General features: G+C 44.8%; 1 protein-coding gene across 2 annotated transcripts in view; it reads right to left on the bottom strand.

The window, feature by feature from the left end:
* Positions 1-27,352, bottom strand: part of Frmd4b (FERM domain containing 4B) — a 246,277-nt gene that overhangs the window by 158,458 nt on the left and 60,467 nt on the right. Inside the window, exon 1 of one of the 2 annotated variants that reach the window (XM_005383801.2) lies at positions 26,382-26,922. The exons of the other annotated variant lie outside the window; for it this stretch is intronic. Within the exon in view, the coding sequence (XP_005383858.1) occupies positions 26,382-26,543 (162 nt within the window). The 5' untranslated portion in view covers positions 26,544-26,922. Of the gene's footprint in view, positions 1-26,381; positions 26,923-27,352 lie in introns of those variants that run through there. 2 annotated transcript variants of the gene reach the window in all.

Here is a 27,352-nt window from a genome sequence, read left to right as displayed (position 1 = left end):
GGACTTATTTTATTATCTGTATTTCACAAAATCACTTACTATTGAAATTACTCAGCGAGTAGGAAATAACCAAAATACCTTATACTTTAAGATGAAGTAAAGAGAAAGTACACAGATCCAGGAAAATAATATGTTCACTTTTTTTCTTTCTTTACTGAATAGTTAAGTAAAAGCTCGTGAAATGGTATCATGCTTCTCCAACCTGAAAAGTGAAGTTTCTGGAATTTTTTGTGAGAAGATGTTAAGGGAAAGTGACTGTTCCTCAGAACCTATTTTCTCCTTTGCAAAATGGAGACAAAATCCCCATCTCATAAGGGGATTGGAGAAATTAAATGAGATGACACATGCAGAGAACAAGGAATTTGGAGGCATATAAGAGCAAGTGTGCTAACTCAGGTGTCTCTTCCTGTTCTTTTTTTTTTTTTTTTTTGGTACCGGGAATCGAACTCATGACCTTGCGCTTGCCAGGCAGGCGCTGTGCTGCTGAGCTAAACCCCAAGCCCCTCTTCCTGTTCTTGTAAAGCTGCCAATGTCATCAGAGTACCACTGTTATGACCTCATCCAATCCTAATTAGGTCCCAAGGCCCACCTCCAAATACCTTCAACATGTAAGTATGGGGATCCGGTTTCCAACATGTGAATTCTAGGGGATAAATGTTTAAACTCTAGAAAAATTCCACCAAAAATGAAATAATGATGTCCTGGAGTAGGTTCAAATGAAAGATAAACATATAGGAAACTGTGACCCTAAAATACAGAGTGTGACACAGTTGGACGACCACCTCCTTGGTGGGTGGGCTTGGACAAGTGTCCTAGTGACTTTCTGGTAAATCTTACTCCTTCTGGAAGTGAGATAAGAGAAATATGCACATCAATTTAGGGGAAAATATGTGGGCGTAGGGCCTCAATTTTTAAAGGAATATAAGATCTTAGGGAGTTTGTATGAGAAGCTTTGCATTTGTCACAAAACGATTGCTTCTATCCCAGAATACTGCCAAAGGAATGCCAGACATACCATAAAATCCCAACGCAGCATCACATTGCAGTTTCCCAAACCAACAGCCAATACAGCACCAAACCATCTGTCATAGCGAAGAGGGTGAAGTGTAAGCCTGGCTTGTCTCTTCCTAAATGTAGTAGGCTCCTCCTAAAGAAAGGAAGAGCCGTTCCCTCCATAACTCCTCAGCCTTCTCTAGTTCTGCTGCTACAGCCAGGCTGGTTCAGTCCAAATACTCCCTGAGCACCAAGTGCAGGGAAGTCAGAGGTGAAAATACCACATTACAACCAGCAACCAACTTACTGCCTGGGTCTGCCATCTCGGAGGAGTCCAGTGGTCACTGCATCTGTTCTTTCAGCTGCAACTCTGCCGCTGAGGAACGGTACAGAGCTCTCACACATGCTGGCTCCTGTTTACCTCTTATCCATCTGTGTGCCAGAAGTCCTTGGGCACCTGGTGTTCTCCTTAGACTTATATTCATTCCAGCAACTATTTCTTTGGGTATCTATTAGGTGCTAAGCAACAGGGCTGGCATCCCATTTGTGTGAACTTGTGATCCCAAAAGACCCCATGCTCAGAAGGGCTTCATGCTTGGCTTGGTGTTCTGCTCTTATTACAATTTTTAAAAATCTTTTCTTTGGGGGGAGCCAGGGGATACTGGGGATTGAACCCAGCTCTTTCACACTGAGCTACATCTGAAGCCCTTTATAATTACTTTGCTGAGATAGTCTTGCTAAGTAGTTCAAGCTGGTTTTGTACTTGTGATCCTCCTGATTCAGCCTTCTACAGTGCTGCGATTATAGGCGTGTGCTACCATGCCTGGCTGTAATTCTTACTAAGTTTTTTTTCATAAGGAACCCCACATTCTCATTTTGCATCAGGCCCTGTAGATTATGTGGCTAGTTCTTGGCACTGGGGGTAGGGATGCGGGGTAGGGACACAGGAGTGTGCAGGGGAGAGGTCAGAGGAGGCCTAGCGCTAAAAATAAAGCAGTATGCAGCTGATTTCACATAAGGGTAAGAGCTAGGAAACAGGGCAGGAGGCCACGATAAATTAAGAAGTTTCAGGGTGCCGGGCGGTGCAGGAGACGGCTAGGATATGGCTGGAGGTGACAGAGCTGGCGACGTAGGCAGCTGGGACTGAACGTAAGACTGTTTTTGCCCTCCTCAGAGCTACAGTATGTGGCACCTGGAAAGCTCTCAACTGCTATTTTGAATGAATAGAACTTCTGTTTAAAAAGAGAAATCACCAAATACAGAAAATCAATTCATAATTTACTAGAAGCTGGGACTGACCGATAAGGAACTCTCCAAGTTTATTTAAGGTCTCGGAGAGATTGCATGTTTTAGCAGTCGGAGCGGTACACCCTGTCCAGGAAAAACAGCCCATGGAAAAGTCCGTTACTCATGCTCTCTTCCAGGCAGAAATAGAGGGGAGTTTCTTGCGCTGGGTGGATTCTCTTGCTTTCTTAACCACAAACGGAAAAACAGAAGTGAAAAGTGTTTGGGAGAGAGGCAGGCATGGCGGGCTTTCCTTTCTGTCCTTTCTGAATTTCCTTTTTGTTTCCTTTCTGACTTGGCTTTACCATAGGTACCTGACGTTTTCAGGTGATGGAGAGGAATTTAGGAAAAGCTAAGCTCTTCTCTATGTGTGGAAACCTGAAGACAAAAGCCTTTGAAGTTTAGTCTGGAAATCTCTTTTTACACATGAGAAACTGAGCTCAGTACCGAAAGGGGCCCCCTCACCGCTACCCGCCCCCCCATCGGAGGCAGAACAGAATTTAAACCCAGAAGCCACTTCTTTGAGTAGAGCTTTCTCAAGCGGCCATTGCAGAGAATGTGAAACTCAGCTGGGGTTAACATTTGGACATTCTGTTAGATTCCTTCCTGTCTTTCTGCAGACTCTGGAGTTTTTTTTATTTCACTTTTTCCTCTCTTTTTCTCTTTGCATTGGTCTTAGTTACTTTTTCTCTTGTTGCTGAGATAAAACACCCAATGCCCATAGTTAAGGGAGGAAAGGTTTATATAGCTCACAGTTTGTAGAGACTTTAGTCCATAATGAGCTGGCTCCAAGACAGGGTGGCTTGGCAGAGGAGAACAGTTCATGGCAGGCAGAATGCAGCAAAGCTACGATGGACCTTAATAGCATCTTTCTGCCCCTTTTATACTGTATCTAGGCTGCTGGGACTAGGGTGGTGCCACGCCAATCAATGGACTGACTTAGTAAGCGCACACACCCTTAATCCCAGCATCACACCCTGACCCAGCCACCTCTGAAAAAGCCCCACCTATGACCACACGAGGCTTTGGGGGGACATCTAGATCCAAACCATAGCACCATGCCATTCAAAACAAAACTTTTTATGACTTAAAATTTCAAGCACACACAAAAAGTGACAAAAAGGTAATGAACACCCATGTATTTATCCTGTTTCAAAGTTATGTTGACACAGCTAATCCTGTTTCATCTATTTTGCAGCTTTCTGTCCTAAGATTTAAAATAATTTCACCTTTTTGTCTATCATCTATCTATCATCCATTTTTATGGTGCTGGGGATTGAACTCAGGGCATTCACACTGCACTAATCCCCAGTTCTGTTCTGTTCTTTCCTTTCTTTCTTTCTTTCCTTTCTTTCTTTCTTTCTCTTTCTTTCTTTCTTTCTTTCTTTCTTTCTTTGTCATTTTGAGACAGGGTTTCACTATGCAGTTCAGGCTGGCCTTGAGCTCACTTTGTAGCCCAGGCTGGTCTCAAACTCACAACAGTCCTCCTGCCTCAGCCTCCCGAGTGCTGGGATTACAGGTGTGCACTACCATGCCTGGATTTTTTTTATTTTCTTCACCTCTCCTCTCCTTCCCTCTCCTCTCCTCTCTTTTTAAATTTTAAAATAGGGTCTCCCTAAGTTGCTAAGTTGTCCAGTGGGATTCAAACTTGCAGTTCTCCATCTTAGCCTCCTGGAGTGCTGATATTGCAGGGGTACCACCACACCCAGATAAGGGCTCTTTTTAAACACAACCCCAAATAGCTAAGAAGGAAAAAAGTAACAATAGTCTTCTTATATTAATAGTTCAGATCTCCAATTATCTGATCAATGTCTTTCCTTCAAATTTGTTGAAATCAAGATGCTCCACCAAACCTGTTCACATACTGCAACTGGCTTAGATTTCTAATACAGAGGTTCCTTCTCATCCATCCGTCTCTTTTTTTTTCTCCTCAATCTTTCATTGCAAATTATTTATTGAAGAAATCAAGGTACTTATCCTGTAAATTCTGTAATGATCTTTTTTTTTCAGATTGCATTCCCACAGTGGTATTTAACATGTTCTTCTGTCCACTGCAGTTCCTATAGGCTTCATCAGACTATGGCTGAATCACTTTTTTTAGCAAAACTGTCTCACCTGTAACCTGCGTGTTCTTTCACCCCATGTCTTTTTGGAATGGTAGCAGCCACTGATGCTCAGCAGATGGACCGCTGAATCAATCAGGGTTGCAACATGACGACTTTCAAAGGCTACCATCCAATGTTTATCAGCTTGAATATTTCTCTTCAGAGAGATTTCCCCTCACCTACCAGCTGGTGACCCAGTCACATAATTCACTCAGGAAAAGCGTAGATGGTGCTTGATTCTTTACCTTTCTTTACCAGTTTTCAAAATTGTGAGCGGGCACTGTTAGTGCCAAAATGCTTTTTAAATTATTATGAGCATTTACATTTAAGTATGTTTTATGTGCTTTGATCCATTAAAGGTATTGTGCTTGCTGTTTGACAACAGCAGGTTGTCCCATCTTGGCACTGGGGTCTTTGCAAGCGAGTTTCTGAGTCCTTTGACATGATCCTGGTAGTCCTTGACAGCATCCTTATTGTGAAGTATGAAAAGGTGCTCATCCTGTACATTCACTACCCAAGACCAGTGCAGCATCTGCTATTGCCTTTGTTTCCCCAAGAAAAAACTCAAGTTACAATACATATAGCAAAACGTACACTGTCCGTGTGCTGCGTTCATGCTACCCACATCTACTAAAACAAAGAACATTTCTTAGAAAGTTACCTCTACCAATATTTTCTGGCCCCCTAAAAGTAACCACTACTCAGCTATCTACCACCAAGATTAATTTTTCCTGTTCTAGAACTTTATATCAATTGAACAATGCAGTGTATATCCTTTCACACATAGCTTTATTCATAAAGTAAAACATTGTTGATATTCAGTCATAGTGTTGCATGTACGAGCAGGTGATTCACTTTGTATTGCTGGGTGGTATTCCCTTACATGGATTCACTATTCTTACTCTCTGGTCCGTGGAAATGTGGGTTATTTCTGGGTGGAGGGTCTGATGAACAAATATTTTATGAACATTTATTTTACAACATTTATGTGTATGCACAGGTGTGTGTCCTTGAACATGTATATTTTCATTTCTCTTGAATAATTTTGTAGGAGTAAAGAGTAGATCATAGTGTGGATATGCTAAATACTCTATGAAACTGCCAAAGAGTTCCCCCAAAGGGCGTATCATTTTACCCTCCCAGCAGCAACCTGTGAGACGTCTGATTGTCCCACATTTACCCTAAAACTTGGTACCATAGCGCTTCTTAATTTTAGTCATTCTTATAACCAAAGGGAAACATGTATAAGTGACTTCTTCATTAATATAGGCTTAGACGATAATTCTAGAGCAGTAATAGTGAGCATCTATATAGTAATGTATGCCAGAAATTGATCCCATTCTTTATACGTATAAATCCAGTAACACCTCTGAGGCAGGAACTATTATTATTGTCTGCACTTTACAGATGAGAACACTTGCACAAAGAGGTCACACAGCTCCCATGAAGCCACACAGCTAGGAAGCAGCAGAAGCAGCCTGGAACCGACAGCTTGCCTCCAGAGTCCAGGCTATTGACTTGTACGCTCTTCGCCTCAATGCTATTCACTGGACTCTCTTCCCTGCCTCTAACAGTGTACTGAGAAGCCGGCAAGCATTCCCGGTCAATATGACCATCACGTTTTTTAAAAAAATTACTGTAGGAATGTAGAGGCATAGAGGTTTTTAGGGCTCTTTCTACTTCTGTCAGTGAGCTCAGATGTTTCCCTTCTATCATCAGTGCATCTCCAGCTCTCCTTCCATTCTTCACACTCTGATCACCTATTTTTGCTGTTATTGGACAAGTCTCCTACAAGTCCTGATCTTCTGACCTAAGGAGACAGTGCATAGAATGCTTTATTAAAGGGAAATCACTTTAATTATATGAACCTATTATCTCAGTATCTAGATGGAGAGCATTTTTAGTGTTAGAGAAGGCTACAGAGCAGCAGTATACTCAAAGTTCCCCCATGTCCACAGCATGTTTCTCTCAAACTTATATTGTTTCATGGTGGCAACGTGGCTGCCTCTTCCAAGCATCACAGCCTCACTCCAAAAAAATGACTACTCTTTTCCTATGTGCTTGTCAAACAATGGAGAGCTTTTTAAGAACCTGGTGGCTAGAGATGAGTCATATATGTACCCCAGTCCATCACTAGCAGAAGAATAAAGTCATCATGATCGCTTGACCACAGCTTTATCCGAAGTGTCGATGCACCAGGAAACAGATGTCCTGCTCTAAGCCTTGGAGGCAGGCAGAATCCCTGCAGTGGTCCCTCGAGCCTTGAGCAGCCCTCCCCCTTTACCCCGGTGCTGACAAACATTGCAGTCTGTGCATTCTAAGATAGGAAGAGAAGTGGAAAAGCCCTGGCTTCCAGACCCGCCAGGATTTGCCCAAGTACTGTGAGACATACTGATTGATGAACCAAGCTGGGCCTCCACAACGGGAGGCAGAAGAGATGGGTGCTGGAAGCCAGCTTGGAATGGAATACAAAACAAGAGGACCTGGAGAGGGGACACAGTGGCACGCATGACACAACTGTCTTGTAGGTGCCCGCCCACCGCAGCTGCTTCCCTGGCAAGTCTTCCTTCCAGACGGTCCCTCTTTCTTGCTCAGCCTCCGAGGCCAGCAGCAAGAGGCTGGCCAGGCTGCAGCAGGGGGCCGAGAGGATGAGTGGGCACCCAAGTCTGCTTAGCTGTCATTTTCCTGGTGCTACCTCCAGGGAGACCAGACCCTACTCAAGGCCAGTGGTTAGTGCTGGGCAGTTCCACACTGGCAAAAGCCCAGGAAGCTGCAGGACTTCCTCTGCGTAATTTCAATTTATCTCTGAGTTATTCTGCCTCTGATTAAGCTGTGTACACAAACAAATCTGCAGACCAAGCCACCCACACCCCACGGACACTAACTGGAGAAACCTTGGGCATACAAGCCCAGAAACTTGATCACCTCTCCAGGAATTGCTTCTAGTAGCTCCCTAAATGAGACCAACTACAGTTCCATTGGTGCTGTGGTTGTGAAACATAGCAGCACAACTCAACAGCTAAATCTTAGAAATGGCTTATATGTCCATTGACAGATGAATGGATAAAAAAATGTGGAATATATAATGGAGTACTACTCAGTCCTGAAGAAGGATAAACTGGAGTATTCTGAGACCATAATAATTTATTCCACAAGTGGAATAAATCAGTCTTAGAAAGTTAAAAGAGACATAATATGGTCTTTTTAAAGAAAAATCCAAAGTATAAATAATTTAAGGGGCAAAATAAAAGATACAGGAAACACCAAGGTAGATTTTATGCAAATGGAGGGAAGGGAGGAGAAAGGGAAGCAAGAAGGACTAAGATGTGATACACGTATGCACCAACCCTCCCCCCCATGAGGTATTCATTATATATTGCACACATACACTAATAAAGATGTCTTGAAACAGTTCTATCCTGGTTAAAAATTATGTTTAAAGTAATAAATGTGGATTTTGATGGTCAAATAATTTCAAAGGCCTCAGGCATCTAAGATTAAAAACAGAAAGCACAAGACACATTGCTCTTTTTCTGCCTGGTGCTTTCTCCCAGGCAGGAAGGAGGGAAGGAAGGAAGGAAGGAAGGAAGGGAAGGAGGGAGGCAGGAAGGAAGGAAGGAAGGGGAGGAGGAAGAAAGGAGGGAAAGAAGGAAAGATGGAAGAAAGAAGGAAGGAAGAGAGAAAGGCAAGCTCTTCCCAATTAATCCATGTGAGGTTTAGAGCATCTGTGGGAGAGACGTAACAAAACTGCTGAGATCCAGTGAATGCGACATGGAGAGAGCGCAGTATGACGTGAAACAGTGTAAAACCGAAAGCAGAAATAACTATTCTCAGCCTAAGATTTAGTGCGCAACAGAGGGGTGATGTATCACTGTGACACTTGGATTCTAACCAGCACTCTACATAAACTTATTTTAACTATACAAGGAAATTCCATATCACTGTGACATGACAAACATTTTCTAAGAGACGAAAACTCGCTCTCAAGCCTGGCTCTGAAAACATAGATAAACCAGTTCATACCATGATGAAGTACAGAATATGCTTCCCCTGATGTTCTCAGGCAAGAACAGTCCCAGTGCTCCAAGCATGATGGCACTTCAGAAAGTTATGGAAATTGGACCGCTTTCCTCATAAATGAAGTAAAATGGAAACAGATACAAAGCATATAGTTTTGGCTAGCGCACTTGTATAAATCAAGCTGTTGGCTACTCCATAATACAGAAGGATTCTGGTTCACTCAATGTCAGCATAAATTGGTACAGTCTTCTTGGAAAACCAAAACCCTCACAAATTCCAGCAATAGCACTTCAAGGTATTTATCTTACAGACATTCTCCCACACATATTTTATGCAGAATGTTTATTGCAGCAATGTCTTGGTAAAAATTGGAAACATCCAAGTATCCATTCATAGCCAACTGCCAAGGTTAATTATGGTGCGTTCATGCCATTGAGTATGCAAGTTCTAATGAGATAGAGCAGTATGCAAGCTTGATCAGTAATAAATACATTTCATGAAACAATGTATAGGATGATCTTACCTCTGTAAAAATTTGCATTATAATAATGTAATATGTGGGTCACTGTTCAGAAAATATCTATTTAATGTATGCTCCTGCTAACAGCCATTGAAGAGCATTTTCTTTCTAACTCAGACCTATCTATAACAACTAAATATACAGACATATGTTGTTTTAATGACAAACAACCCTATGGTTCTCAAAGGAGCGTATACATGAACTTTTGTAACAGCATCACATCAATAGTAATGACACACCAGGTAAACACCTGGAGACAGGGCTTTGTGCCGGTGCTATAAGCACACACAAGGGGGAATGAGACAGATCCCCGCTCCTGTGGTCTACACAATGCTCAGGAGCAAATGTTCTAAGCAGGGAAGTTTACAAAATTATAAAAAATAGAGAGAGTTTTGCTATAAAAAATTGAAACTCCAAATTATGAAAGTAAAAGAAGTAGAAATCTCTTCCCTCATCCATCTGTACTCCCCAGGGGCAGGATGATTGGTTGGTGTCTCCATTTCTAATCCCATTCACTCATCTACAGGCACACACATTTCTTGCATTTGTCTAGATCTACTTATCTATGTGAACATATGCACACACACTCACACATACATATGCATGTGCACACACCTCCAATATATTGTTCTGTACTTTGCTTTCCTTTCACCAAAAATGTATCGCAGGCAATTTTCTGGGCCAGGACATATAACTACTTAATTCTTCCTCGTGATAGCACAGCGTCCCGTGGTACAGAGAAACCAGCACTTAACTTACCACATTAATTCTCACCGGTTTGCTACTTCACATAATGGTGCAGTGTAAAGAGCCCCTGAAGTGGAATAGCTGGTTGAAGGGACCACATGGCTTATGTTGTACTTGGACACAACCAAACTGTCCAACAAAAATGTTGTAAGAATTTACTAGATCAACTTGTAAAATTAAAATTCTCTGCTTCAAAATATCGTTTTGTTTTTGAAACAGGGTTGCATTATGGTTGTTGTGGATTTTTGTTTTGGGGGAGTTGGGTTGTTTTTTGAGGCATGGTCTTTCTATGTAGTTCAGGCTGGCCCTGAACTCACTATGTAGTCCAAGGTGGCCTCAAGCTCATGGAGATCCTCCTGCCTCAGCCTCCCTAATGCTGGGATGACAGGAGTGCACCACCATGCCTGGCCTTGCTTTTTTTTTTTTGGTTTTTCTCTGGTACCGGGAACCGAACTCACAACCTTGTGCTTGCCAGGCAGGCACTTTGCCGCTGAGCTAAATCCCCAGCCCTGGCCTTGCATTCTTATTTTAGGAAACTTCACTTCTATGAGAGAGCAAGACAGAATCCCGTGTTTGAGATGCTTTTCCTTCCATTTTTGCCCATGATAGTACTGGGGCCTTCGTCTTCACTGAGGTCTTGTCAGGGTCGAGGCATCTCTCTCGAGACTCACGTGTGCTCTCTCATTTAACCCGGGGACAGCACGTTGGGGTGTTATCCTGCCATCTGAATGACGAACCCAGGCTCAAGGGTGGCGCTGGGTGCTGCTCCAGGTCACATGGGCAGTAAGGGGTGAGGCTGAGGAACAGAACCTACTGCAGCGGATTCTAGCCTCCTAGCACCTGCAGGACCAGTGCACACGGCCTAAGGAGACAGACAACGCACTCGTCTCATCAGCGCGCGCGAACAGAACAGACCCGTGCCCCGCACTCTCCGTGAGCAGGACGCTGCTTTGGCACAGGAAGGCGCTGCGCTTCCCCAGGGCACTCCCTCCCTCTGTTGCTCCCTCTCAGGTTCCTCATGCCTGTCACGACCTACCTGTCCTCGGAAAGGGGGTGACTGAAGGAGAATTAACCACTGGTGCTTTTTTTTTTTGGTCGTGGTGGTACTGAGGGTTGAACCCGGCATCGTCACAGTGAGCTACATCCCCAGCCCCGCCCTTTTTGTAAATTTTGAAACATGGTCTCACTAAATAAATCTAAATCTAGGGCTGGGGATTTAGCTCAGTGGCACAGTGCCTGCCTGGCAAGCGCAAGGTCATGAGTTCGATTCCTGGTACCGGAAGAAAAACAGCAACAACAACAAAAAAATCTAAATCTAATCTTGGGCAGCTTGCAGTCCTCCTGCCTCAGCCTCTCAGAGTGCTGGGATTAGAGGCAGGCATGACCCCATCCAGCTCACTGCTACATTTTGGATTTCTACCTGATGTTTGGCCCCCTATGTGACATGACCCACAGCTGGTGGCCTCCTCCAAATTCACAGACAAATGGGCCAGCCAAGCTAGGAGGGGTCTCAGGGGCCTTACACCTTCCTGCTCCTTTGGTTTTCTATATCTTTTTTAACCAATGGAAACAGATGAAGTCATTCGCCAAAGTTTCATGGGAACTTCATCAAATTTGATAGCAATCTTCTAAATTAGGTATCTGTTACAGAGTCTCACCATATTTTTGATAAACTATTTCAGGGTCATAATAAATTTAGCAGTGCTGTTGAAGGTGGAGGAGGAAAGCACAGCTATGTTTAGCAAATAGGTTGGGTTCATAGTCTCACTTTCTGGAAAAACTTCAGACAGAGAGTCACATGTACACACACTCATGAATATATGTCATATACACAGACATTATGCACATACACATGATCTATTTGTACACTTAAATATGACATTTAGCTCACAGTAAAAAAAAACCAAATCCAAAAGGTAAAAGAGAAGAACAAACACAAATATGATTTACTCGAAACACACAATATACGGATAAACATGAGACAAAATTTGCTATATCTGTAACGTAATGTAGTAGATGTATAAGCCTGAAAAAAATATATATATATTTTTTTTAGCCTGAAAAATATTAAACCAATGCAAGAGGGCAATGAAACAGGGCACTGATCACACCCTGGCGCTCGCATCCTAAAATATAAAAAAAGAATTTTGGAAGCAGAGTTGGATTCTGAAGTTTATTAAAGGAAAAACTCATTCACTTAAAAAAATTCATTTCCAGAAAAGAATTTAAGAGCAAAATCGTATGCGTTCGGCTGGAACTCGGTCTGGCATCAATACCTAGAAAGTTTAATGTATAAAAAAACTAGTAGGGAGGAAAGAGCCCCATAAATGTAAACACGAGCTGAGAGTTCAGATTCTTTATGTCACCGGCCACATTGCTTTAATGCACTTCAAAACTGGGATTCGCCTGCTTATTAAAAGTAAATATATCTTCTCTTCAGGAAATATTTGGGAAATGCCGAGTATTACATTTTGTTCCAGGGATTATGATTCTGTCATTACTTGAGGTTGATAATTAAACACAGTAACTTAAAGGGTCAAACTCTCTTTATATTTTCTGTGCTTGCAGAATTTGAAAAAGCTTGAAGGAAGCCAAAGAACTGGGGAAAGCAAGCTTTTAATTAAACACTAATAAAGACCAGAAAAAAGGGGTTTTGTTTTTGTTTTCTGCTCCTAAGAATCCAAACAAATCAAACTGAAAAAGTCCTTCCATTCTTTAACGTTAGGGGACGGGAGTGACCCGAGACAGAGTCCGAATGACACCAGACACTCCAAAAATGCCAAAGAAAGACAGCAAATGGTCCGGAACGTCTGTCAGCACTGGTCAAGGGAAACAGGCCACCTTCCAGTACCTAACCACAGGGCTGGGTGCAGGAAATAGCGATCCCTTGACATTTGGAGTTGTCAAGAACAAACGAACCTGCCAACCTCCCCGCCCTGGGCCGGGCACAGGCTGCAGTACACAAAAGCCGGGTCCCTGAGTGAGGGCCTTTCCGCAGACAAGGCTGTCTAGCACGTTGCTGCCCTAGCAAAATGGACGTCGCAGAAGCCAAGCACATGTGTTCTCCAGTCCCTTGCACTGACTTGGGGCTATTTTCAATAAAAGAACAGATACACATGCAAGCGTCTATGTTAATATGCATGGCCTTCTTCCCATATGAGGCCTCTGAAACTTTTCAAAATGCAAGCGTTCTCTTTGGACAGAGCTGTGCTCTGGGGCTTCTTTCTCCAAGTCCTCAGTCTTCCTCTGCCACCTTCTGCCACCGCCCTCTTTGGTACGGTGTTCTCTCAGCCAGACTCCGGAAGCACAGCCTCCTGTCTGCTGTCATGCCTCCCTCGCCGCTCTCCTCAGAGGAGCTGGCTTCTGAAAGTGGAAGCAGCCAGACACTTCCGCTCGTTTAGGCAACCAAGATGTGGTTGTGTCCCACCCACACCACACAGGTCACTCACAGTCCTAAATGGCTACTAATGTGGCCTCACAAGATTCTAGAATTTTAACTTTATGTGATTTTTCTTCAGGACTTAATTGCATGGTGCTGAGCAGACTGCACAGGTGATAGGAGGGTTCTGCGAGAGGAAGGTGCCGGGCTAAGCTCACCCCTTGCACCCACCACACACAGTCAGGGAAGTCCCAGTCGGAGTGTATCAAACGTGACACGAGCTTGTGCCACCCTGAGTAAAACGCAGTGGGTCCCGCTGACATATTTCACCTGACCCAGACACGTGTGTGCCTGCCTGCACAGACAAGTGTTTATGGTTATTAAATTCTCTTAATTATTAAATGTGGACTTGGGTTATTTTGTAAAATAATTTATTGTTAAAATATTTTAAAAATAAGGAAGTTGTGATATATATCTATTCTATCCTATCCTATTCTATTCTATTCTATTCTATTCTATTCTATTCTATTCTATTCTAATCAAGACAATTGCTCCTCACTCAGTATAGTTCAGGCAGGCCAAGACATTGCATATAAGGTTTTGGCACTGTTCCTGGTATGGAGGACACTACAGTGAGGTCCCTGTGGGTCTGCCATTAATGTTCTTGCCAGGAGAAACAAATAAGGATTACAGAGAAAGATAGAGCTGCCCAAGAGAATGGCCTTGGGTCACCCTCTGGTTAGTAAACTCTGAAAGAGGTCTGCAGGAAGTCAGGGGACGCGCCTGCTGGCCTCCAGGGCTGGAATGTGCCCGGCAGGTTTGAGGGTCAGTGAGGAGGTCAAAGTCACCGGAGATGAGCGGGGAGGGAGCGGGGAGCTGGGACCAGGGCTGAGGACATGTACTGGGGCCCGGGCGGAGAGGGCTGGCCAGGAGAGGGAGTGCGCGTCACAGAGGAGTGTAGAGCCCAGCAGGGTTGGAAAGGCAGCCTGTTCTCAGAGCCAGGAAGTCACTCTGAACAGGGTGGCTCTGAACAGAACACGGTGAACTAATTCGAACAGATTCTTCTGGAGCCTGGCCTGAGAGCAAAGTGCAAAAGATGGCATCAGGATATAGCCAGGGGAGGCAGCCTCTGCAGCCAGCCAGCTGGGAACCAGACCGTGGATGTATGCAGTGTGACAGAGAAGTACAGGGAGTGTTTCAGTGACAAAGAAATTATTACAATAAGAGACAAGTTGCCATTAATCCTCCTCAAAATACTGTCTTCACTTCAAACACACTTGTCCCATCGTTCTTGACACTTTCTGCAGCAGTTCTGGAAGTCCTCTTTCATGTATGTCTTTAGTTGCACTGCGGTGGCTCTCTTGACCTCCTGAACTGATTCAATTCCTTTACCTTTCCTGGTCACTTTGGTGCTGGGGAAGAGCCAGAAGTCACAGGGTTCCAGAGTGAATAAGGTGGATGAAGACACAGCGTAATGTTCTTATGAGTCTGCTTCTCTGTTGGATGGCAGTCAGCAGGAGCATTCTCTGGTATTTCCAGTCACATCTGATAAAGACACTGGCGAAAGAGGACTTCCAGAGCTGCTTCAGAAAGTGGGAAGAAGGATGGGATAAAAGTGTTGGGGCGCAGTTTTGTGACGGAGATGAATAGCAATTTGTCTTTTATTATAATTTTTCTTTTTTCTTTTTTTTTTTTTTTTACAATTTAAACAGTCCCTATAGTTTTAGATCACCCTTTGTGCAGTCTGAAGTTACAGCCAAGGGATGTACTTGTGGCTCAATGTGGAACTAAGAGTTGAGGAAAAGCCTAGGTTTTCCTAGGAAAGCTGATGTTACTATTAAACTATTATGATGATGTCACTATTACTGTTATGTTTCCTGGAAAGATGATGCTACTATTAAATGAAGAAGGTGAAGATCGACAGTTTGCATTTGGACAAGCATGAGATGCTGATCTTTCAACCAATGGAGGCAGCTACAGATAAAGTCTGGATTTTGTTAGAAAGGACCAGACTCAGTAGACAAATAACCAACGAGAAGGTGAGCTCCAAGAGGCAGGTTGTTCTGTTTTGCTTACTGCTATATCCCCACCACACAGACCAGACCTGGAGTATAATAAACCCTCTGTAAACACATGTTGAATGAATGAATGCTATTCCTACATGTCAACACTTTCAGTGGCTTGCTGCTTGCTACGTGGGGCAAACGGTAGAACACCAGAGCACCGTGTGACCTGGTCGCTGCATTTTGCTAAACCCACGCCTGAGCCCCTCCACGTGCCTTGTCACACTGTGGCCACTCTGCTCTTCCCTCACCCCTCCAACTTACCAAGCTACACTACCCCAGGGTAGTATGGTCCCCGCAGTTAGATGTCAACTTCTTCCCCAAAGACTTTGCCTTCTTTAAAGCAAGATGACTCCTTAAAGAGATAGAGTAGGCAGTCTCATAAGCCCTTTTTACTTTAGTCTAAATGAGTTGATGAAATCCTGTTATGGCTACAAATTCTAATAGAGGGAGAGGTTAGAGGCTGGGCGAGTTGTGGAAAGCAGTCCATGAAGGCAAATGGGAAAAAGGAAAAGGAAAAGGCTGAATTTAGGTAAGCAGCAAGTAAGTTAATTTTATTCAATGGCTCTAGTGAATGAGTTTTAGATTTGGATACCTCTGAGCTCTAATCTTGGCTCTTCAAGTTACCTTATAGCTGAAAAGAATTTCTGTACCTACCAAGTGGGTTTGACTATATGTAGTTCACATTCCTGTTAGGAGAATTAAATAAAATGATAAATATAAAGTACTTGGCACTCTCTCTGACACCTAGGACACTATTCATTAAATAAAAAACAAAAAACTATGGCTAACATTTTATAAATGCTGAGGATGAGCCAGGCATCCTCATGAGATCTTCCTTTACACAATCTTGCTTTGTCCCTTCAATAAGCTGGGAGGATGGAGCCCCCATTTCATACACAAGGAAACACGCACAGAGAGGTCTCGTCCTGCGCCCTTGTCACAGAGCTCTTAGATGGCAATGTCCGGGCTTAAATCTGGTCAGGGTTTGCACTCTAGCACCACTCACTTTCGGCTGAGGATCAACTTTGTGTAACGGCCCCCAATTTTTGGGTTTGAAAAATTACTCTTCCTCAGTCAATGTTATTTGTTAATCATTACACCAAACATGAAATGTAGATCTTATTTTACCTTTTTTTTTTTTTGGGTAAACAAAACAAAACAGGCTTGAAGAGACTTAAGTAGATGGGCTGAGGGTCACATAGATGGCTGGTGAGGGGGACTTGATTTTAATCCAGCTCACTAGCCCATTCTATCTTCCTATTTTATCAGGGACCTTTTCTGTCTTAAATAATAAGCATCTAATTGCACTTTAATGAGACAAACTAATTTCTGTAGAAATATTTGTTGGCTACACTATCCAAGGGTAGTAGAGCCCCTGCAGTGACTGGTCTCCCTCGCAGGCGTGCATCTCAGGGTCAGGGCAGGGACAGCGCACATGCACACGTACACATGCATACACCCTCCCACACATGCACACGAAGAAGAGAGAAGCAACCAGGGGCACTGTGACCAGGAAACTGGGCAAGGGGCTCACAGCCCTATGGAAAGGGATTCAGGGCGGGGAGGAAGGAAGTTTAATTACTTCCTTTCAGAGAGACAGAGATAAGCAGTTGTAAACACTTTTGATTTCACAGAATAAGTGGAGAAAACAGTATCACTGAGGTGCAGAGCTAGGCCAGGTGTGGTGGTACAGAGCTATAGCTCTAGCCCTCTGGAAGGATGAGGCAGGAGGATTGTGAGCTCAAGTCTACACGAAGTAACTTAATGACTTAGTGAGACCTTGTCTCAAAATAAAAAGTAAAAATGAAAAAGGGCTGGGGAAGTAGCTCTGAGTGAAGGCCCTGGGTTCAATCCCAGTACCACACACACACACAAAAGCCACCTAATAAAAAGCTAAAAAATAAAAACCATGTTGGCCTGTTCTTTGTTTGATGGTCACTGGTCCCCTCTCCTGGTTGTCACCCAGAATGTAATTTGTAACCTGGGGTCATAGAAGGAAAAAAGAAGGAGTCAGGGATCCTGCAGATTTTAGAAGTGCTGAAGGTTATTCATGTACATAAGAAATTGAGAACAAGGCATATATGAAGATGATTATTTGGCAGGCTTCCATCCATGCATCTCTCCATCTATGCATCCATCCATCTATCCATCCATGCATCCATCCATGTGTCCATCCGTCCATCCATCCATGTACCCCATCCATCCATCCATCCATCCATCCATCCATCCATGCATCCATCCATCCATGCCTCCATCCATCCATCCATGCATCCATCCATCCCTGCACCCATCCATCCATCCACCCATGCCTCCATTCATGCATCCATCCATGTGCCCATCCATCCATGCATCCATCCATCCATGCATCCATCCATTCATGCACCCACCCATCCATCCATCCATGCCTCCATCCATGCATCCATCCATGCATCCATCCATGCATCCATCCATACATCCATCCATGTGTCCATCCATCCATGCATCCATGCACCCCTCCATCCATGCATCCATCCATGCAACCATCCATGCATCCATCCACGTGTCCATACATCCATGCACCCATTCATCCATCCATCCATTACCCACCAACCATTCAAACATCTATCCACACATCTAACCCTGTTTTCAATACTTCTAAATATCAATACATTTAATTTATGTAATAATAGCATACAATTATTTTTTGAGGTAGGTACTATAATTGTCCACATTTTACAGCTGGAAAAAAGTTGAGCTGGAGAAAATTCATGTCGTTAACAAAAGTCAAAGTAGGATTTGAATTCTTAGAAGTCTGAGTTCATACACTCATGTTTAAGCACTGGGTTGTTTCCCCAATATGGGCTGAGTGAATGAATAAGAGAAAAACATGATTTGATGTTTATATGTTTTATACCTTTTTAGGGGGAGGGAACCGGGAATTAAACTCAGAACCTTATGCGTGCCAGGCTGGCACTGTGCCAAGCTAAATCCCCAGCCCCTTTACCTTTTAATAAGTAAAACACCAAGTTGGTGGCTAGAGTCTGGGCAGCAGAGACAGCTCGAACATACTCCCATTCCAGCACTGGGGTTTACTGGCTAACACATCCGCAAAATCAATAAAAAGGGGCGTGTAATAGTATCTTGAAGAACACATAAATAAGGCAAAACATTTCATAAAGCAGCAAAATATAGGAACTCTCTTTCAATATATATCATAGAGAAATGCTTGCTTATGTGCACACAGCAACAAATACACAAAATTTTACTGTAGTGCTTGGATATGCTGAAAATTTGGGAAAACACCTGAATATCCATCAAGAAAAGGTTGGTTTATTCTCACAAGGATTGAAATGAATTTAGAGAGGAATCCCAAAAACTGGTTGAGAGAAAAATAAAGTAGTAGAATTCACACACACACACACACACACGTTCCACAAATGCACAAACTAGTATTTGTTATTTATAGATACAAACTGATGTGGCACAATTAAAAAAAGTCTGAGAATGAAAAACTCCTGGATAGGACTACTTCTAGGCACAGGGAAGCGGAACAAGGGAGATTTCTAATGATTCTATACAATTATTTTATGTTACAAAAACTGTCCAAAGCAAACTGGCAAATATTAACAAGATGCCCTAAAGCTGAGAGGTGAGAACACGCATTTTATCTATATTATTTTTTATATTTTTGTTATATTGACATAAACCCTGACATAAAGTTTTTTTCTTAAAGCTAATACGGTAAGTGAAAAGCACCAAGTGTAAGGCCTGGCATATTGTAGCAGCTTAATAATTAGTACCTATGAGTCAAGTTCAGACCGAGGTTCTCTAACAGAACAAGATAAAAGGAAAACAGCTATTTAAGCAGTAAGCTTTACTCAAACACAAAATTCAACAGACTAAATGTGATAGAATATTAGGAGGAAAAGAGACTATTTAATTTACCATCGTAGCTAGGCTCTCTCACAGCAAAAGTTTATTTCAAGGGCGACAATATGGTATGTCTGTACAAACATACACAACACATATGTAATCACATATGGATGTTAATTTAATTTTTCTCCTAGGAGCTTAATCTTTGCCTCTTCTGCTGTAAGTCATATGGTCTTGTTTATAAAATTTAGAACTTCAGAACTTATTCCTCATTCTAGTCATCCCAACTTTTCCACAACAACCAACCAGAACACCAAAATAAAGCGTTCAGAATAAACTTAAGTGAGGGGATGGACAAGGAAGTTATTTCCTGCTGCAGCTCCACCTAGGAACGGTCGGAGAGTCTGCTCCGAACCTGATGTTCTTCAAGCTGTGCTACAAAGGTTCAAAAATGCTTTGCAAAGATCCCGAGACTGATCTGGTTGACCTGAAATGACACAGGTCTTTGAGAAATGAATTCATGTCAAGTGATGAGCTAAAGAGTGAAACTGGTTTTCCTTCACAGCAACTTAAGCTCCCTGCCATAAAACTCAAGTCCTTGGTTACGAGAAAGAGTGGAAGATGAATGTTCTCAGTACGAAGTGCATTCTTACTTCGCTTATGGGATAGCTGCTCTCCCTCTGCGCCTGTGTTATTCATACTCACAGCTGACTCCGTGCTGCCCCATCTTCAAGAATGTAAGACTCAGTCAGGTGACTGCTGCGCTTGCGCTATTTTTCACAGTTAAATTCCACACCCCCCCCGCCAGTGCAACCTCACTCCCCACTTCCTTCCCGCGGGCCCTGAGTTGGGTCTGGCTGTGGCTCTAGCACCTGCTGGGGAGGCATGTGTGGGAGACGCGTGATGTGCTGCCCAGACCTTCCCCCAGCTGTTAGGCGTTCTGTCAGCTCTCTGCTTCCTCTAGGGACTGCCCTTTCTTAAAGACAGCCACCTGCCTGAAGGTCACCCCCACTTTCCAGGACAGCCCATCTCCAAAGGCGGGTTGATGAGGCTAGGGGGAAGCCTAGCCCTCTTGCTCCGGTGTGGGGCAACTGTAATGCAGTGACCTGTGACGTCAGCTGTGACCTTTGTTGAGGCTCAACTGCAGCCAGTGCCTCCCTGTGTGTCTTCCTGTTCCCTTGCACAGGCGCTGCCCCCAAAAGGCCTCCTGCTTCCGTGCCTCCCCTCAGGGCCGGTCTCCTAAGGAACCAAATCTGCATCTGCTTCATGCTGTTCTGCAGTAGGTGCACTGCTTTCCCTGGTCCCCATGATGGCTGGGTTGCGTGACAGGTTTGATCGATGACCTGTGTGAAGTGACTTAGGGGTCAAGCACTTAGCTAGCACCAGACCTGAAGTGATCCTGGCTTTCTGTTTTTTTGTTTTGTTTTTTTTTTTTGCGATACTGGGAATTGAACTCACTGCCTCATGCTTGCCAGGCAGGCGCTGTGCCGCTGAGCTAAATCCCCAGCCCCTGATCCTGGCTTTCTATCATGGCAAATGGCAGTGTCCAGGAGCGTTCTGTGAACCTAAACAACGGTGATGTGCAATGACTGATGAGTCCAGCTCGTGGCCAGCCTGTGTTTAGACAGGGAGCGTGGGCAAAACCCTCCTGCTGTAAGGCACAAGGCTCCTGAGGCTGCCCGTTATCACAGCTGAACCTGGTCGGTCCTGACTCATACACCAAGTCACTGCCACGGCTGTCTCCCTCCCTTCCCTTCCCGCCTCCCTCGCGTCACCCACGCACACACCCATCCACTCACCGCTGCCGGGGACAGTGCCACATCAAGCTTTCCTCTGTCCCCAGAGGTCTGGAGGAAAACATCAGCATTCCAAAGTACAAGATCATTCAAAGTCAGGTGTCACTCCCAACCAAAATCACCCTGTTACTTTGTTTCTCTTTCCATTCATTAAGCTTTTTAAAAACCCTCTGACTAATCGCTCACCCAAGTCATGTTGCTTCCTGCCCGATGTACCCTGTTTTTCTCCATCACCCTAATCCTACCCGTCCTAAAGAAACCCCTCCCCAGGAAGCTCCTCTGGTTCTCCTCCCCTTCTTTCCCCCACTGTTCCTCAGAAGAATGGAGCTCTGCTGGAGCTTGGTTCCCTTCATGGTCTCCCCAGCTTGATAACGTGTTTGTTGAGAGCAGGGATGTGCTCCTCACATCCTGGCATAGTAACTGCGAAAGACCGAGCGCTCGGTGCTTATTTTCTGTATGAATGAAGGAACACATTAACACACCAACCTAGAATGCCAGTCATTTTGTAGTACAGCAAGGACTGAGGAAAAGTAGCCTGAACACTTATTTTGCATATCCTAATTTCCTAGTGACTAGCTTGTAGAGCAGAGAATTCTTCCATATTCTTTCAAGTTTTGCTTGCTGATGCCAGAACTGTGGGCTTTTCTTCCTCCCACATTCTCCACTCCACATTGCTTTTCTGTTTTTTTCTAGTGCAGAGTTGCCAAACATTTTCTGGAGAGGGCCAACTTAGATAGTAATGATCTCCACTTTTATACCAACTCCTCAGCTCTAAGCAGCTGAGTCACAACTTTTCCATTCTGTTTCTGCCATGGTAGTGTGAGAGCGGCTGTACCCGAGGTAAATGAATGTAAGTGCCAATAAAACTTTATTTGCAAAAGCAGAAGCTAGGGCAGATTTTGCTGGTGGAGAGTGAGTGAGGGGTGGGAGCAAACCATGTGTGCACGCTTTGAAATGCAGATAGATCCCTGAATGCTCAGTGGGGCACTGTCCCTTGGGGGATGAGGCCTCTGCCAACCAATGAGGTGTTCAGGTCTAAGTGATACCAGCGTGTGGGTCATGATAGTCTTGGATATACAGAGATGATCTTCTCAGAAACCCTAGTATGAAATGCTTCTGCTTTCTTGGATTTACAAATGTGTTTAATTAAAAGGGGATCTGGGTCTCCTGAGGGGAGCACAATCTGAATAGATCTACCCCACACTCTGCTGTGGGAATCCCCACCTGCTCTCTTAATGAAGATCCACATGTGCAGATGAAAATCGAGTGTCTCTCCAGAGTAGTCTTGCTGATAAAAGCAACGGTAATACCCTTACTACCTTTGGTCACGTGGCTTCTCTGAGTTCAGTGTTCAGGGCTCTATATAACCAAGGGCTAACATTTATTGAGCATCTGTTTGTGCCAGCCAAGTTCTAAATGTGATATACACACATTATTATCTCACGAATTTCACATCCTACCTCATAATGCAGCTGCTACTGTTCTCCTCTTATCCAGGAGGAAATGAAGCTCAGAGAGGGGAAGTAATCTGCTCAAGGTCAAGTTTGTTCAAGTTGAGCCTACTGACTGCCCGCCTCTTGCACTGTACACCATGCCCTCGGCGCCAGCTGTCTGGTCGGGGGAGCTGACCCAGCCTCTTCTAGTCACTTAAAAATCCCTGATTCTGTTCATGTTGCCTCTTCTGTGAGGCAATGATTCTATTCAGGGTTTGGAAGAAATTCTACCTCGGGTCACTGGGGAGAAGCAGAAAATCTAACCCCAAGTAATAAACTGAGGGCTTTGTATGAACATGTCACACTTAATAAAAAGCAAAAGGTGTTGATATTTTCTCAGCAATGTTCTGCCATCATTTTCCATCTTCCTTGTTTGCTAAATATAATTAATTACTCTAGTGCAATCCATTCAGCACAGATAGAGGCGGGATGGGCATGTGGCTGATGAATTAGCTTTTTTAGCTCAAGTTAAAGGTGAATTCTCATGTCTGCTGCTTGAACCAAATTCAAGCCTTCCCTTACAAAGTTAGGGTTTCTTCAGGGCTGCCTGTTTTTTATTTGTAACATTACTACAGAATGTCTTATACCTAGTATCTTACTTATTCATGATTTGTTGGCAAATTAGGTCACTTGCCACTCTAATATCTAGACATGGAGGAAGTGTTCAATTCCAAAAAATTATGCCTTCCTGGCTTTGCTGGCCAGGCAATAATGTCGTTGCCAAATACCGCATGAATAGGTGGAAGATCTTATTTCACTTACAGTATATGAATAAACAAAACACCCCCAGGGGACTGCCAGGTATTCCGTGTAATGGATCTCTCTCACCCCACCCTGATTCCTTTCTAGAGTTATTGAGCTTTGGATTTCCTTACAAACAAGACTGTTCAGATTAGAAGCACGAAAAATGACACTTTTCCTTTTTTTTAATCAAAAAGATGATAAAAAATTGGGTTCAGTAAAATATGTTACTCTCCGGGGTGAGCTTCTATTTCATATGGCAGAAACCTGGGCTGTACAGTGGGACAGTCCCTTCTGTGGCTTAGAATTCAGAACTATTGAGGTAGAAGTATCGATAGTCTGCTGAGGAGCGCCCACACCTTTAACTCAGATTACTGGGGCAAAATACAAAGTATTTATGGATTTATCATTGTGCTCATCTTGGAAAATAACTTTTTATTTGCATGAGCGCTAGATCTGAGATTCTAACAGTGCAGTCGACATTGCTCGTTGCATTTTAACTGAGAGTGTTGCCCTTCCCCAGTACTTGGCAGAAGTGTGGTTTGACGGGGCCCAAGTCCGCTCCCTACTGCAGAACCAGCTCTGCCCCCATGAGTCCATCAGGGTGACTCAGTGCTTCTCAACCTCTTATTCATTATTATTATTTTTTGTTCGCCAGTCATGCCTCTGCCAAATTTTAATGCCACAGGCATCCTTCCTATGTGTCTGCGCATTGTATGCATATTTGTGCTTAGAAGGAGGGAGGTTTTCTTGCCACCTCTCCTTCCCCAAAAAATTTTCGCTCCTTGTGGCCCCTTCACTTTCACCCGGAATGCCTAAGTTATCCTATGCCTTTTTCCAGTCAGTGTTCAGTACTGGGTGGGCGCAGATCCTGCAAAGGACTCCCACAGTGCAAATTGATGTTCCCAGAGTGAACATAAAGAAATCTCTTTTTTTCTGGATCCGCTGATATGTGGATCTAAGACCTAGAACTTCTGTGGCTGTCCGCTATCCCGAAGGAAGAACTCCACTGAGGGTAATGTGAACACATGAAAAACACAGGACCAGAAGAGTTATGGGGAATAGCTATAGTGCTCTGATCAAATTCTCCCTGAAGTTCATTCTACTGCACAGTGTAGGTAAGTCTGAGTTGGGTTCCTATTATAGTTTTTAAACACCCTACTTGACAGAACAGGTAACATCAGTGGAACGCTTCCTGAGCTCCAGGTAGCGTGCTAAATATATCACATGTCAGTTCTGTCTCTTATCAGCCTCTGAGATTAGGACTATTTTCTTCCCTATTTAGAAATGATGACACTGAAGCATGATAAGATTGACTCACTCGTGGCCATGCACAGGCAAAGGCTGGACTCACTTGTCGATTTAACTTGGCCTTAAGGTATAAGCTACTTTTTAAAAAACTACCTTTCCATTCTATACAATTTAAGTCACTGCTTTTTTTTTTTACTCAATATTTTAAAACATTTTAAAATGATCCGTCTTTGTAAATGAATGTGCTGCACAGTTAGGAACAGTGTGGCTCTCCTAAAGCAGAAGGTATTTTTCTTTTAAATCTTATTTCTCCACAGACACAGGAAACTTTAAACTTAGAGATCATTTTCTCCTGCTTATGACTCAATCCTCATAAAAGGCATCATTATTTTAGACGTTCTTTCTGATCAGTCACCATTCATTTCACCCAAGAGAAGAAATTTTTTTGTTGTTGTTTTTTTCCGGTACCAGGAATCGAACTCATGACCTTGCGCTTGCCAGGCAGGCGCTGTGCCACTGAGCTAAATCCCCAGCCTCGAGAAGAAATATATTTTAATAGCATATTTAGTGGCACTTTCAGATCGCTGTTGTACTTAAAAATAACTACTGATCAACCTTATAAAGAACTAAGAGGGTCTTGGGTTTCTGGAACCTTCATATTTGAATTGGCCAGTAACAGCATTAGAGATAATCCATAAATCCCTTGAAGCCTTGGGGAGCGGGGCACAGAGCCTGTGTGATTGGCCACAGTATTTGTGTTCTCTTTTTGAAAGTTTCCCAAACATTAATAAGAAAAAGCAAAACCACACAGGAGCACTTATGCTGTAAACCAAACCGAGCAGGGATTCCCCAAGAGAGAAAAGTGCTGAAAGACAGACACACCTCCGGCTCCAAAAAGCCAGAAAAGCTGTCTCACGTGGCCAGATGGGATCTATCCACGGTTCCCTAATACCCTCAAGCCCCACGTGCTGGCCCGGTTCTCAGCCTGGCTTTTGGATTCCATTTCAAAATGCATGACATCACAGGCATGTTACACAAAGCTGGCGCCCAGAAGCACAAGTTAAAATGCCCCTCACATTTTAACAAGGGTGATAAGGGGACACTGAATCTTTACACTTCTGTGCTCTAACCTTAGGTGCCTGCACATTTTCACCTTGCTGGATCGCTGGAAGACTGGCTTGTCAAAACCACGCGTTTGTTTGATCACATACAGGGCACAACATAATGATAGATAAATCTAGCCACTTGAGGAGTGGGGCCAGGTGGGAAGGTGATCTATGCACTACAACGGCCCTATTCCACGTCACAGGAAATGGTGACCCTACAAACACAGGGACAATCTTCCTAATTAACAATGCAAATTTTTTTAACCTTAAAGATGTTAACCAACACACAGGACTTTTAAATCCATAAATGACTGTTTAAAAAAACTACCCAGGCAAGCTGCAGTCCCAGAGAGCATGAAAGGTCTCCTAGTTGAACAAAGTCGCTGCATTATGTGCCTGCAGGATGGGATGCGGTGAGGAGACAGAGGGGCTGTGTTGTGCGACAGGGAGCAAGTGAGTTTTCCATCGCTCAGCCAGGCTACCCTTTCTTTCTGGGGCTGTCGGCCTCCTGTAAAGTGTGCACAGTTCGCTGTCCTTGCTTTCAAAAGCCAGGAGACACAGAATCAGCTTTTCCTGGCTCTGTCTGCAAGCTGGGGCCGCCTGACGGAAAAAACTGAAATAAAATCAAAAGCAGAAAAGCAAATCCACCCAGGCGCCCCTTGGACAATAATCGCCTGTGTAATGCTGCTTCTGAACCGGCCACCCCCATCGCAGTGAAATGAGAAAGAAGGAATCATCTGAATGCCAAAGTCACTTCCTGCAGACCCTCTGCTGCAAAGCGCCAGCCAGCACACCGTGTCACTCCAACAGACGTCTGCAAAAGCCGAGCGTCCCTCCCGAGTGCCCCCCAGGCCCGCCCGCAAAAATGCACAAGCGTGTCAGGCGGCGGTTACCTGGAGCTGGCGAGCACCGGCCCCAAGGGCCAAGCAATCCGCCAGGAGTTTGGAAGGAAAGGCGTGCGGGAGAGAGGCAATATGAAATCATACAGGTGGAGCCGGCGTCCGCGCGGCCGGCGCCCGCTCGCTCACCTGGTACACGTCCCGCAGCCCGCACCACGTCCGCAGCACCTGGTGGCACGCCCGCAGCCTCTCCGCGTACCATCTCCGCAGCGTGGACACGGTCAGGTTCCACACGAAGCGGCTGCCGCTGAACAGCAGGTCCTCCACCCCGCATGTGAACACCGAGGCCATGCCTGCTGCTGCCGGGCCGCCCCGGCTCCCCGCGCCCGGCTTCTGCTGGGACGGCCGGGGTCAAGCCTGCCCCCGGGCTCGGCTCTCGCCGCGCGTCCGGCCAGCCTCGGGCGGTGTGCCCCAGGGTTGGGCGCCCGCCAGCGCACGGCCGCGGCTGGCACACAGAAGCCCAGTGTCTACCCCGCCCGCCGAGCGAGCTGCGCTAAGCTCCACCAGGCGAGCCCTGGGCGCCCCCGGGCGCGGGAAGCCCTGGCCGGCGAGGACTCCCCCTGGCGCTCCCCGAGGGCGCGGGAAGGGAAGGGAAGCCGCGCAACTCTTTGCAGGCAAAGAGGGGAGCTGCATGTCAGCGCACTTGGCTAGCACGTCCTGCGCGCGCACATACGCACACACACGCGTGCGCGCGTACACACACACACACACACACACACACACACACACACACACACACACACACACGGGCCGTGTCTTTAACTGCTTGGGGAGCGCCTTACTCTCCCTGACAGGTTCTTCGCTGGCTTGGCGTCTTGCTCTGTCCACACTTCAAAACCCCTCTGAGGAAGCCACACAGGCAGAAAGGAAAACAAAAACCTGCCGGAGCATCCCTTTGGACTTCGCTCCTGGGGGACTGCCCTGAATGCTTCCTGGCTTCTGCTGGAGCCAGGAGGTGAGAGACCAGCCTCAGAAGGACAGCGCGTGTGCCCTCCAGAACCCGCCTTGGGGGCTGGGGATTTAGCTCAGCGGCAAAGCGCCTGCCTGGCAAGTGCAAGGTCGTGAGTTCGGTTCCCGGTACTGGAGAAAAACAAAAAAAA

This window comes from Chinchilla lanigera, unplaced genomic scaffold, assembly GCF_000276665.1.
Source record: "Chinchilla lanigera isolate Chin_1 unplaced genomic scaffold, ChiLan1.0 scaffold00020, whole genome shotgun sequence".
NCBI classification, from domain to species: Eukaryota; Metazoa; Chordata; class Mammalia; order Rodentia; family Chinchillidae; genus Chinchilla; species Chinchilla lanigera.
Note: the sequence above shows the minus strand (reverse complement) of the source record. Positions and strands in the feature narration are given on the sequence as shown.